The sequence below is a fragment of the Leptonotus elevatus genome, chromosome 4 (assembly GCF_054856555.1).
Source record: "Leptonotus elevatus isolate MCC_2025b chromosome 4, RoL_Lele_1.0, whole genome shotgun sequence".
In the NCBI taxonomy this organism is placed as follows: Eukaryota; Metazoa; Chordata; class Actinopteri; order Syngnathiformes; family Syngnathidae; genus Leptonotus; species Leptonotus elevatus.
In genome coordinates this window covers 26,158,716-26,171,929 of record NC_141242.1, presented here as the reverse complement: position 1 = coordinate 26,171,929, position 13,214 = coordinate 26,158,716, and the positions used below count along the sequence as shown (strand labels likewise).

Here is a 13,214-nt window from a genome sequence, read left to right as displayed (position 1 = left end):
TTCTTCGCCATGGGCCCACAGAAAGACAACACTGCCAGTGGCAGCAAAGAAAAACATACATTGCTACGAACCACAGTGGAATTAGGAAGGAGATTATCGTGCAGTTGTAACTACTGTCACTGCTTCTGTAAATACTGGCACGAGGCCCCCCCTTAGTTGTTCAACAACGTGCCTGACGTTAAACAACGCACGCAAGGACCGCTTAGTAGTCTAGCAATATGCCCAATGTAAAATACACAAACTCAGCACGCAACTAAAGCTAGCATTAACATAGCATTTATCATCCACTGATGCCATCACACCACAACAGGTAAGGTAAGGTGTTTTTATTGTTTAAATACTGTACTGTACTCTAAATGTAAAAAACATAAATAGAAATTCAAATAGGAATTTTCTGTTTTTGGAGCTTGTTAAAGGAATAATTGCATTTACATTATTTCCTATGGGAAAAAAAAATTCCGGAGGTTGAACAATTCGGACTTTGAACGCGCAGAAATTAATTATGTTCAAACTCCGAGGTACCACTGTAATTTTAAATATAACTATAAACAGTGGCTTTCCGTATACTTGTGATTCCGCGCTTGCAGATTCATGGATGTTGTTTTTTTGTTTTTTTGCCAACCTTAATTTTTCACGGAAAATGAAACGATTATTGGACTGTTAATATCAAAAGGAATTAGTTCTATCCATTTCATCATCTACTGATTTTATAATAAATATGACAATCTAAATTGAAACTTAACGTGGATTAAATGTAAATGCACCCATGCCTAGTCGTTAAATAGAAATGAGGTCACAGGAGGTCAAATCAAACATATTGACTGGTAGGGCAGCAGAGGAGGATTGTGGGTAAATTCTGTCTCTCCCATTGCCTCTCTTCCCTTGTCATCCACTCTGACCTTCCCTCATTCTATTTGATCCACATCCTCACACTATGTGTCGACACATTGCATGCAGCATCATTTGTCTCGTTTTTGTAATTTTTTTTGACGACCTCATCAGCATTGTAATTGTCTTCTTGTTATTTTTTGTTGTGAACCATTTCACTCGATGGTCATAATGTTTTGCTTTTACCCTGGAAGCTGAAGATAGAATGGTAGGCTTTTTTTTTTTTATGGCATGATTTCATATGTGGCAATAACATTTTATGACTGAGTATTTTCTTGTCTGCTGGGTGTATAATCTCTGTTTTATTTGTTTATTTATAACTGTCACCCCCTCCTTTAGATCTACATTTTCAACGAGAAGATTGTGAATGGTCACATTCATCCGAATCTGGGAGATTTATGTGCATCTGTCGCAGAAAGCTTGGATGACAAGGTAATATCATCAACTGCAAATAATACTGAACTATTTGCAATTCTGGATGTCGGCGTTTCTCATCCCTCTAGAATGTGTCAGACCTGTGGCAGATGGTGAAACAAATGACCGATGTTTTACTGGTTCCTGCCAAAGATACGCTGAAGAGTCACACTTCAGTTGAGATGAAAATGGCGTTTGTGCGGCAGGCACTCGGCTTCCTTGAGAATAGGTGAACATCTAGATTCAAATCTTCCTTCAATCAAGGAAATGAAGCCTTAATGTTCACAATGTGGTGACGATGTAGTCACTAAAATCAGTGCTAATATGCAATTGATGATTGTACTGTGGCTTTTTGTCTCCTGTTGTACAGTTATAAAAATTATACCATGGTGACTGTGTTCGGAAACCTTCATCAGGCCCAACTGGGAGGGGTGCCAGGAACGTACCAACTTGTACGCAGTTTTCTAAACATCAAGCTTCCTGGTCCCCTGCCTGGCATGCAGGTAACACATGCAAGTCGTTAGGTTGTGTTTTGTAAAATAATAATAAAAATGTTTTTCCAGCCTGTTTTCCATGTTTCTCTCCACCAACACTCCTGATTCATGATCAGGAACGTTATCAGGCTTCTGAAAAGCTTGCTGATGAGCTGATCATTGGATTCAGCTGCGTTGGAGGAGGGAGACATGGAAAACAGGTAGGATAGGGGCTCTCGAGGATCGGACTTGGGCACCTCTGCCCTAGGCAATAGGCATTCTTTTATAGATTTACAGCACTTAATTTTTTAAGGTCTTTAATCACACTTTTAGAACAGTATAAACACATTTAAATTTAAACACATTAATATATTGCTGGAGAGCAAATAAAACACTGTTACAAAAATAGAGTAACAACTGTAATAACATTTGGAAAAATAGCTGCGACATAAAAGATTTGATGCAGCTTACTGTGAGTTATTTTAAAAATGTGCCCGCGGGATACTCAAATATTTGGGGGTCACGTTTCTCACTCCTGAACTAGGGTTTGTATAGTGGAGTCCGAGTCTGTTAATTTAATCACTAGTGAAGCTCTGATAAATGTGAAAAGACAATCCTTGTGTCAGTTTCAATGTCACATCTGCTCATACAACAGGATGGTGAGATAGAAGGCCACCCAGTGTGGGCTGTGATCTACTACTGTCTACGTTGTGGAGACCTGAATGCAACTATGCACGTAATCAATCGATTGCATCACCAGCTAGGAGACTTTAAGACCTGGTTTCAGGAGTACGCAAACAGCCCAGATAGACGGTGAGATTTTATTTATTTACTTTTTTTACATTTACACACACAGACTCCGAGAATCTTCCTTCACGTTGCCTGGAGGACCGTTGGGCTTGTATACGCCACGGGTGGCAGAGCGACTAAATCAGATTCACAAAGTGAAATGCTCGTCCAATGAGAGGACAAACAGCCATATTGTCTTTATTCCAGTATTTAACACAGACAGCTTTTACCCCAAATTCAAGCTTTCAACAAACATGCATGAAAATGTCAAAAAATAATGACCAGGACATGTAGACAGCATTAGTAGACAGCCATCAATACAGTTTTATCAGCAAAAAAAAGAAGTTGATTTGGGGTTGAGTTTTTTTTCTACTTTCTTTTTTTCAGATGAAGTAAAAAAACTTAGTCCTACCCCCTTACAAAAGAATAAAACAAACTTACACATAAACAGCTGCATTTATACGTGCATATATATGTCAACAGTATTGTACATTTAGTTGATAAGCAAACATTTTAACAGATATATACTTTAACTGTTATTGAATACTCTTCTTAATGTTCCTTCTCTTCTGTCTTCCCCGTTTAAGCCTTTCCCCAACTTCGGAGAGCAAGCTTCGTCTCCACTACCGCAGAGTTCTGAGGAACAGCGCCGATCCTTACAAGCGAGCGGTTTACTGTCTCATCGGCAAATGTGACGTCAGTGATAACCATGGAGAGGTGGCGGACAAGACAGAAGACTATCTGTGGCTAAAGGTAAAGTATTTCTGCTTTGGAATATTTGTTCTCAGCATACCTGTAAACGGAGGCTTGCTCCCAATGTAGGATTTATAATGCAAGTATTGATCTAATGTCATCTGAATTACTCTTGATTGATGATTTTTTTTTTCTCCCTGCAGCTAAATCAGGTCTGTTTCAATGATGATGGCAGCAGCTCGCCTCAGGACAGACTGACCTTGCCACAGCTACAGAAACAACTGCTGGAGGACTACGGTATGTACAGTGACTGTCACAGTCTTTCACAGAACGGCAGACCAACTCTGGAGCTGTGTTTTTTTCTTTATTTCAGCAATTTTGTATTTTACACCGTCCATCCATCCATTATCTGACCATTTTACAAAAAAAGCAGTAAAATCGTTGATTACAGTCAGAATCTTTTTGCTTTTGCCTTACCTTGCTTGGTTGTAATATCCAAGGTCAGGACCTAATCTGAAAATGAGTCCGAAACCACAAGCTTCACAATTTACAATGAAATATATATTGTGCTGCACCACAATACCCATAAACCTCATAATTGCTGATTGACAAGATGCTACAAAGACATGTGGCTACGAGGCAAAACAAATCCCTGTTCATTTGAATCAGTGTAAGTAATCAGTGTATGTAAGTCTTATTAGCATACAGTACATGCATTCCATCAGTGATGATAAGCAAGGCCCGTTTCTACCCCGCTAACTGAGCTGCTCTTTATGTCTTTAAGCAAGCACGCAGGTGACAGACAACTTCATCTGTCAGGAACTTTTCTCAGCAAACATTCCTAAAGTTGTTTCTAAAGGAACTAACCATGCATCTGTGATACATGTACACAAAAAAATGACAAAAGGGCTTGTGGGCTGGCTGTCTTCACACAGTGAGACTGCTTCATTCTGATAAGACTGTAGGCTGCGCTCAATAACCCTCACCCTCTTTCTCTGCGCCTCTCCCGCCCCCTCTGCTCAGCGGGAAGTGCAGCCTCAGGCCCCATTCTGTTCTCCCTCTGTGCCTCGGCTCCCTCTGTTGCCTGGCACCATGTTCCCCGTTGTCCTCCATCTTGCTTAACAGCGGGACACGAAGCCCAGAGCTTTCTCTTTCGCTCCATTTTTGCCAGCGCTCGCCCTCCTCGCTTGGCTCTCCCTGTCGTTCTTTCTCCTGCTCTCTGCCCTCCTCTTCTGTATCCCTCCTTTTCATTCAATCCTCTCACACTTGCTGCGTTGTTTCTACGCCATCCTCCCGCTGATTATTCTTCCCTCTCTTTTGCACATTTGCTCTTTCTTTCTTAAACATCCACCCACTTTATCGTTCTTCTCTCATCCTTTTTTCCTTCTCTTCATTGCTCTCTCCCTCTCTCTCATACGCACAGTGCTTTTTGAATTTAAGTGCTGGCAGTCTGAGATAAGGCTATAAAATGGCTGACATAGTCCACCCTGTTCTACTCCTCAAACTTGGAGGCAGCAAAGGGATTAGGCGTTATAATTAAAAAGTAAACTTGATGACTAAGTACCTGTGCATTAGAGAATGTTTTCAAAAGTCTTGTACTTACATGTTAGTTGTCATAGTCAGACTGTCAGAATGTGAACTTTTAAATCTCTAACGTATAGCTCGTACTGTTCGTCTGGAACAAATTAGGCATTCATTTAAAGCTTTGGTACATTTAATTGCATTTTTATTGTTGCCGATGCCTGAGTTTGGCTGTGCAGCTAATGGGTGCACATGCAGAGTTTGACAAAAACAGGCTGTTTTCACCCTCATTTGCTGAGTGGGGGTGTTTCTCTGTGCTCATTACAAGTGATGTGGAACCAGCATGCTACTTACTTTATTCGAACGTACGAAAACTGAAGCCTCTACTGCACTCACATTACCACCATTTCTGTTATATACCATATTTCTTTCCTTTTTTAAATTATAAAGTGTATTAAGATATCTTAGGTTTTGTGGATAGGATTACGTCACTGTTTGTGCTATCGGCTCTCCACAGTTTTGTGTTTGGTTATTTATCCTAGCTGATTATGGGTGGGACGCGGGTTATGCCCAGAACTGGTTGCCAATCGCAGAACATATTTTCTTTATGTATAGTAGATGAGCACCGATTAATCAGCAATTAATCGATTACCAAATTCCTAGATAATCATTTTTGATGATCGATGAATACATTATTTAATTTAAAATTGCACCAAAGGTAAACATTTCAGCTTCTTAATTGTAAAGATTATCTGATTTCTGTACTCCTCTATGTAAATGGCCTTAAATCTTTGTGTAGAATCAAAGTAAAACATTTGCTTTTACTTTGGAAAACAATGCTCAACATTTTTGCCTATTTTCTGACATGTTTGCGGACCAAACCAATAACTTGATCAAAATTATGTTTGTGCATTTTCTGCATTGTCAATTCGACATAATGTCATGTTTAAAAAAAAAAAAAAAACGATGGAAATGAAAACATGTTTTTGAAAAATCCGATTAAACAATTAACAGATTAATCGATTATTTGAATAATCGTCAGATGCAGCCAAATGTATATTATTTAATAATAATTTAATCATAAACATAAGTCACTATATCATAACAGAGTTTCATGCTTCCATGCAGGCAGTGTGAGTTCCATTCCCACTTGCTCCTGTGAGTGTGACTTTGAGTGACTGTCTGTCTCCATATGAGCACTGTGGCTGACTGGTGACCAGTCCAGGATGTAGTCTTATTTATTTTACTTTGTGAACTTCTTTAAAATAAATTTTGTGTATGGAGATTATGAACATTATAAGCATGTTCTCATAAATAAACAACCGCTAACAATACATGTCATCTGGGTCCCTACTGCATTAAATTAAGACCACCGGCAACTACATGGGCAAATATGGAAGTTGTCATTTGTTCAAGCTTTCAAAAATGTGATTACATTTGAATTACTTTTGGAATTTAGAAGTTTTTAAAGCCTATTCAGTGGCTAAGAAAAAAAAGTTGTGATGCTGTTCCTTTATTTTGGAAAACTTTTTTTTTTTCTTTTTCATCTAACAGGAGAATCCCACTTCTCTGCAAGCCAGCAGCCTTTCCTGTATTTCCAGGTCCTATTCTTGACCGCTCAGTTTGAGGCCGCCGTGGCATTCTTATTTCGCGTTGAGAGACTTCGGAGTCATGCTGTACACGTGGCATTGGTTCTGTATGAGCTACGGCTATTGCTGAAGTCCTCTGGCCAAAGCGCTCAGCTGTGTGAGTATAAGAGCATAGTACTGTACAATCGGATGAGGAAAAGACAACTTTATTTTTAAATCAGCGTCTATTTGCAGTGAGTCAAGAACCTGGTGACCCCCCCACTGTGCGCCGCCTCAACTTTACCCGCCTGCTCATGCTTTACACTCGGAAATTTGAGTCCACGGATCCACGGGAAGCTTTGCAGTACTTTTACTTCTTACGGTAATTTTGCTTAGTTTTTTTTTCTTTTTCCAAAAATCATATAAACAATGTTTTTTTCAAAAATGTTTTCTAATGCATACACTATATATCTGCAGAAATGAGAAGGACAGCCAGGGAGAGAACATGTTCATGCGATGTGTCAGTGAACTTGTTATTGAGAGTCGAGAGGTGAGTGACTTATTTTCCTCCAACACCTTTTGGTCAGGTCACTACGACAAGATGTCCTCTAGATCACAAGGCAACTGATTTACTTGAGTTTGATATAGCGCTAAATGTACTTTGAGCATCTGGAAACCAAAATAAATGGGTGACCTTTAATGAAAATGCCAATGAAGTTATGGTGGCATCATTAAGTTAATCAAAATCCTCTTCAGAATGGTGTTGCGATGGGAGTGGCTTTAACTGCTGTGTCACCTTTGAGTAAATTCAATTGATAGCCATGGGACGCATTTGGAAATTGTCTCCAATGACAGAACTCGATTAAACATCCGCCATAATTTTTATTCAGAGCAACATCTTAATTTGATGGGAATTGTTTTATCTTTGTCTTTTGCAGTTTGATATGTTACTTGGAAGATTGGAAAAAGATGGAAGCAGGAGGGTAAGAAAATTTTCTATAATCAATCAACATTTTTCCTCAACTCGAGTTATTTGTTTTAGTCCAATTAACCGTAGAAGATTTCCAGTTTGATTTTCTTTTTGAAGGAATTCTGCGTTCAATTGAGTGCCGTTTAAGTTTATTTTGTATAATGAAACCAGCATTTATCGTCTACTATGGTACATGTAAACAACTAGAACTCTTTCTTGCAATTCAAAATGTCCTTAATTTGACTGACAAACAGTAGAAACTAAATGAATATGCAATACAGGCAGGTGCTTCTCAATAAACTGAATAAATAGAATTGGGAGAGGAATGTTCATAGCCCAAATCACATTACATAGATTCATTAAACAGTTTCAAAAGGCCAATTCAACTAACTATTTTTTTTTTCTTTTGGAGTGTAATTTCTTGAGATTGTGAATTTGGGGTTTTCATTAGCTGTAAGATCTGTGCAGTGAATCTTTATAGTATCAGTTTCACTTTTTGAAATGAACTACTGATTTTTTGTTTTGTTTGGGTCAATCCCTGTCAATTCAGACAAATCCCCAGAACCTCTCTGTGTTGCTGGTGTTGTTTACAGTGTAAAAAGGGTTAATATACATGAACTTAAACATGTTTTACATTGATATTATCTTTTTTTAATATCTATATTTAATTATGTGGGGGTCTGCCTGAATAGGCAGTGAAAACAACAGTTCACCTTTTCCGGATTTGAGATTTTTCAGAAAATATCCCAAAATAGTACCCTTGATATATATATATATATATATATATATATATATATATATATATATTTATTTATTTATTTTTAAAGGCAACTGTTGATGCGCCCATATGGCAGTGGCCTGAAATAAGGCGTTTGAAATGGTCATTTTGTCCCTTAGTCAATGTCCTCCTGTTTTCCTATCAAAGGCCTAAGTGCCTTTAAACTCTCTAAATACATTGTCGAGTTCCTAAATAAATATGATAAGTCAGTTGAAACCCCACCAACACAAAACATTTCCAAGGTATGGACCCCCAAAATGTCAACAGCACGTATTGCGTAGTTTGCGACTTTTAAAGGGTTGTATCGTTAAAAATAGTACATAAATATTAGGGCTATCGATTCTAATGTCCTCAATCGATTTGATTTTGATTTACAAGAGTTCAGTTTGATTTATTTGATTCGATCCACTTCCATTCAATCCGATATTGATAAATTATGGAACAGCAATTCTTAAATATCAAGGATATGATTAGAAACTCCACAAACATTACATTTCAAATACAATTTTGTGGAGGCTGTAACTGGTCAAATGATTTAGTTTATTTATAATGAAAGTAACACGTGTTATACTCACTTAAGTGTTACACAGACATTGACATCAGCAGGGTTGAGATGAAAATATTTTCATAATTCTAATTCAATAATTGTAAGTATAAATGAAAAAGATTCTAAATTGTCTTAAAGTGCAAGAAGTCAGACCTTTCATATATGTAAGAAAATACTTTTAAATTCATGTGAACAGTAAATGGCCTTCAATTTTTTTTTTTTTTGTGAATTTATGGGAAAAAGATTCATGGTTTTATGAATCAATATCAGACTGGAAAAGGACAATCAACTTTTTAAAACACATAAATATAGCAATTTACAGGCCTGTACCTACCTTAAAACAAAATATGGTCCAAAATTTAGTGTGCTATCCCCAGATCGCAAAACTGGGCGTGACACCCAAATTTAAGGGACTTTAACTCAAAAATCGTTTGCGCTAGGAGGTTCTTATGACATCAAAAGGCACTAATGGAATAAACATCAGGCAAATTGAAGAGGTGTCACTGGGGAGCTTGTGTGACTTGACACAGAATGATCTATTTTCCACAATATTTATTATAATTTATTTATTTTCCACCTGTACCTGATTTTACCTCCGTCTTTCTCCAGCCCGGGGTCATTGATAAGTTCGCCGGAGACACCAGAGCTATCATTAGTAAAGTGGCCTTGGAAGCTGAGAACAAGGGTTTGTTTGAGGAAGCGGTCAAACTCTACGAGCTAGCCAAGGTGAGTCCTCCTTCATCTTGTCTCGCCTTCTTCCGAAGCAGAGCTCATTTATACCCTTCTACCGTTTCCTTTTGCCTGCATTCCCTGCATCATCACACCTTGGCGCGCTGTGAAGAATCCAGATAAGGTGTTGGAGCTGATGAACAAGTTGTTGAGCCCTGTCATTGCTCAGGTCTGCGCTCCTCAGTCTAATAAGGAGAGGCTAAAAAACACTGCAATGGCCATCGCAGCGAGGTCAGAACACATAGAAACTTACATTATGCACAATTTCAAATTGTGCATAAGTTTGAAATTGATTTCAAGTTCACAGAAAGGAGTAAAGCAGATGATTCTTCATCTCCTCTTATAGATACCGCTCTCAAGGCATCGCAGGTGACCAGTTCGTCGACAGCACCTTCTACCTTCTTCTGGATCTGATGACCTTCTTTGATGAGTACCATGAAGGGCACATTGATAGAGCATATGACGTGAGTGCTTCGGGACGTGTCATTGTTTTTGCCACTTCGGGATCATGTGAGGTTAATGGCCTTCATTTTGTCCGTGTTTGTCAGGTGATGGCGCGTCTGAAGCTTCTGCCCCTCAGCCAGGACAGCGTGGAGGAGAGAGTGGCGGCCTTCAGGAACTTTAGTGACGAGGTGATGATGATTTCTTGAATCAAAATAGAAACGTTGCGATTCAGACATGTTATATATGCGGTATCGTCCTCTTCTGCAGGTGCGTCACAACCTGTCAGAGGTGCTGCTAGCCTCCATGAACATCCTCTTCACGCAGCACAAACGACTGAAGGGAGCGCCGGCTGGCACACCGGGACGAGCTCAGAGGACGTTGGATGACAGAGACACGGTGAGTATGGGAGCTGTTTAGGAAATAGACGAAAGTTTTGCACGATAAATTGGTGTTGATTTTTTTCTAATAAGGATTTTGCCAATGATAAGGAATGTGATATAATATTCCAATTAGTGTGGTTTGGTTTTACCCTATATGTATATACAGTGCTGCTCAAACGTGTGTGAAGCTCTTGAGCAATTTGGACTTTCCAATTGTTTCAACTTGATTTTGTTGTTCAATCTGAACCTATTACATTTTATATGAAATAACAGGTGTAGGTTTATCAATTCAATGCATTGTTCTTTTTTTTTTCCAATTGTGTAGTCAAAACTGAATTAAAAATAGTTTTTGGTCAATTCATGTAGGTGCAAAAGTAAGTGAACCCTGAGCTGCATTGCTTAAAACAAGCAGTCAAGTAGGATCAGGTAGGACAAATTGGTAGCTAAACTAACCACTGAAATGGACCAATGGAATGAGAGGTTTAGCAAAGAAATTGTGCATCACTGACTGAAACAGAGACAAAACCACGTCACTTTAGTCTTATTCAGGTAAACCCATACAGGTCAGTCATGCTGAGAGGAAGAGAAATCTCAGGGGATCTCAGGAAGTCTGGGGAAAGCTATGAAGTCATCTGAAAAAAAATTGAGCTTCATCATTCCACTGTGAAGCAGATCATCTGCAACTAGAGAACACTGAAAATTACTACAATCATGCCTATAGAAGTGGACAACCTTCTAAAATATCAGCAAGAACCACAAGAAAAATTATAATTCAGGTGAAAGCCAACCTGTCCATCACATCAAGGGATTTGCAGACCTCTTTTGCTGCATCTGGGACACATGTGCATGCTTCAACGATCAGAAGAAAAGTCAATCGACACGGCTTTCATGGAAGGCTTGCTAGGTAGAAGCCTCTGCTCACAAAAAAAGATCAAAGCTGCCCATTTCAACTTTGCCAGAGAGTACCTGGACAACACTGAAGCTTTTTGGAAGTCCCTTTTGTGGACAGGTGAGTCCAAAATTGAACTGTTTGGTCACAACTAAAACAGTCTTGTTTGGTGAAAAGTCAACACTGCATACCAGCAAAAGAACCTTTACCCTAGAGAATGGGGGTGAGAATGTTAAATTCTGGGCTGGCTTTTCATCCTCAGGACCTGGACAACTCCACATAGTCCAGAGAATCATGAATTCAGAGGAATATTGTGAAATCCTGGAACAAACCTGAAACCGTCCTTTGTGAAGTTTAAAGCCTGGTAGAAAGAAGATGGATCATGCAACATGACAATAATCCAAAGCATTCCAGCAATGCAACCAAGGAATGGCTGAAGAACAAGAAGATTCATGTTCTGGATGTGCCGAGTTAAAATCCTGACTTAAATTCTTTCAAAATACTGTGGCGGGACCTGAAGCGGGCAGTTTATGCTAGACGCCCATCCAACCTCTCTAAATTTACTGCATTTTGCAAGGAAGAGTGGCAAAAATCCCCCAAAGTAGATATGAAAGACTGATACATCTCTAAAGAAAGTGTTTGGATGAAGTTTTCATTGCAAAAGGAGGTGCAATGTCCGATTGAGAGGTTCACATACTTTTGCACCCATGAAATCTGAGTTGTTGTTTTTTAAATCAACAACTTTTGCTCAATAACAAATGACAATATTATCATTTTGTGTGTGTGTGTGTGTGTGTGTGTGTGTGTGTAGATGTTTTTAAAGTGGATAGAGAAGGGGGGGGGGGGGGTAATATTTAACAGAAGGTCCTTCCAAAGGGAGGGACTAGCAACGGAAAAGGCTTGATCCCCTCCGAACCTCCGCTTAGTCCTTGGTACCTCCAGTAGTGTCTGGTCTGCTGACCTGAGGCACCTGGCAGGTGCATAGGGGTGGGGGAGCTCTGAGAGGTAAAACCATTTAGAGATTTGAAAACGAATACAATAATCTTAAAATGAACTCAAAATTTTACCTTATCAGAATTGAACTACTGAACTATACAGACTTTTCTACAATATTCTATTTTATTGAGATGCTCTCGTATGTATCTCCCAGGACTACATATTTCACATATTTTTCTTTATTTCCAACCATTTTAAATGTGTTGTAAATTAACCAAAACCAATAATCACTATTTGACTACTGAATCATCAATCATCCAATCATTTCTTCAAGTACCTATCTGAAGTTTTTGGTATTTTTATACCTGCTTAACCACTGGTTCCAAATGGTATTGTTGGGTTTTATATATTCCATCTGAAGCTCCTCTTGTGTAGTAATCTTCACTTGGTGTCTTCTGATCACAGCAGCTGCGTGCTCAAGCTCGAGCCCTGATCACCTTTGCCGGGATGATTCCCTACAACATGGCCGGAGACACCAATGCCAGACTGGTGCAAATGGAATTAATGATGAACTGAGATGTCACTTCACACCAAATTGTAAACAACCACACACTCATTTTCATCATTTCATTTTGATGAGGCAAACATTCATTGTTTGTGTTTCTATCATTAGTTTATTTCTTTTGATCCCTTTCCCATTGTCCTGTTTCATATTTGTACTGCCAATTATTTGAAATTAAAAATGTGCTTTTCAGTTATTGTTCTGTTGTGTTCACATTTTTATTTTGCCTGATTTATTTGATTGCATTAATTTTTTAAATACAGTCAGGGTTTTTAGAAAAAGATGCTGACATCTGGTCATTTTCCATTTATACATTAGAACACACTTTTTTTTCTATTTTTTTTTTCTTTTTTATCAGCACACCCCACAGGCTCAAACATGTCTACATGCACTCAATATAGAGGGCATCATGATACTGTTACTCATTTTGTATTCCTATCAATACCGGTAAGTGTTTAAAAAAGTGAATTAGTTTGAAATTATTCATAAACTTGTCGAGCGAAGTCTGTAAGTAAAATGATCAGAGAAATGACATTTGTTTGAGGAGGTATTTAATACACGTCAATTCTTGCTGCTGGTTGGTACATAAAGAGCAAGTTTCTGTAGATGTTGAGTCATTTATTTAAAATTAAT

At 38.6% G+C, this 13,214-nt stretch overlaps 1 protein-coding gene across 3 annotated transcripts in view; it reads left to right on the top strand.

The window, feature by feature from the left end:
- Positions 1 to 12,777, top strand: part of nup93 (nucleoporin 93) — a 35,149-nt gene extending 22,372 nt beyond the window's left edge. For 2 of the 3 annotated variants that reach the window (XM_086074681.1, XM_086074683.1), the window contains 16 exons: positions 1,228 to 1,320; positions 1,392 to 1,531; positions 1,673 to 1,805; positions 2,431 to 2,588; positions 3,152 to 3,317; positions 3,461 to 3,554; positions 6,333 to 6,524; positions 6,602 to 6,728; positions 6,824 to 6,896; positions 7,285 to 7,329; positions 9,251 to 9,367; positions 9,483 to 9,601; positions 9,717 to 9,834; positions 9,919 to 10,002; positions 10,082 to 10,210; positions 12,485 to 12,777. In XM_086074681.1, coding sequence (XP_085930807.1) covers positions 1,228 to 1,320; positions 1,392 to 1,531; positions 1,673 to 1,805; positions 2,431 to 2,588; positions 3,152 to 3,317; positions 3,461 to 3,554; positions 6,333 to 6,524; positions 6,602 to 6,728; positions 6,824 to 6,896; positions 7,285 to 7,329; positions 9,251 to 9,367; positions 9,483 to 9,601; positions 9,717 to 9,834; positions 9,919 to 10,002; positions 10,082 to 10,210; positions 12,485 to 12,595 — 1,899 coding nt within the window. In that variant the 3' untranslated portion in view covers positions 12,596 to 12,777. The remainder of the gene's footprint in view (positions 1 to 1,227; positions 1,321 to 1,391; positions 1,532 to 1,672; positions 1,806 to 2,430; positions 2,589 to 3,151; positions 3,318 to 3,460; positions 3,555 to 6,332; positions 6,525 to 6,601; positions 6,729 to 6,823; positions 6,897 to 7,284; positions 7,330 to 9,250; positions 9,368 to 9,482; positions 9,602 to 9,716; positions 9,835 to 9,918; positions 10,003 to 10,081; positions 10,211 to 12,484) is intronic. The other variant, XM_086074682.1, reaches the window with a different exon arrangement.
- The last annotated feature ends 437 nt before the right edge of the window (positions 12,778 to 13,214 follow it).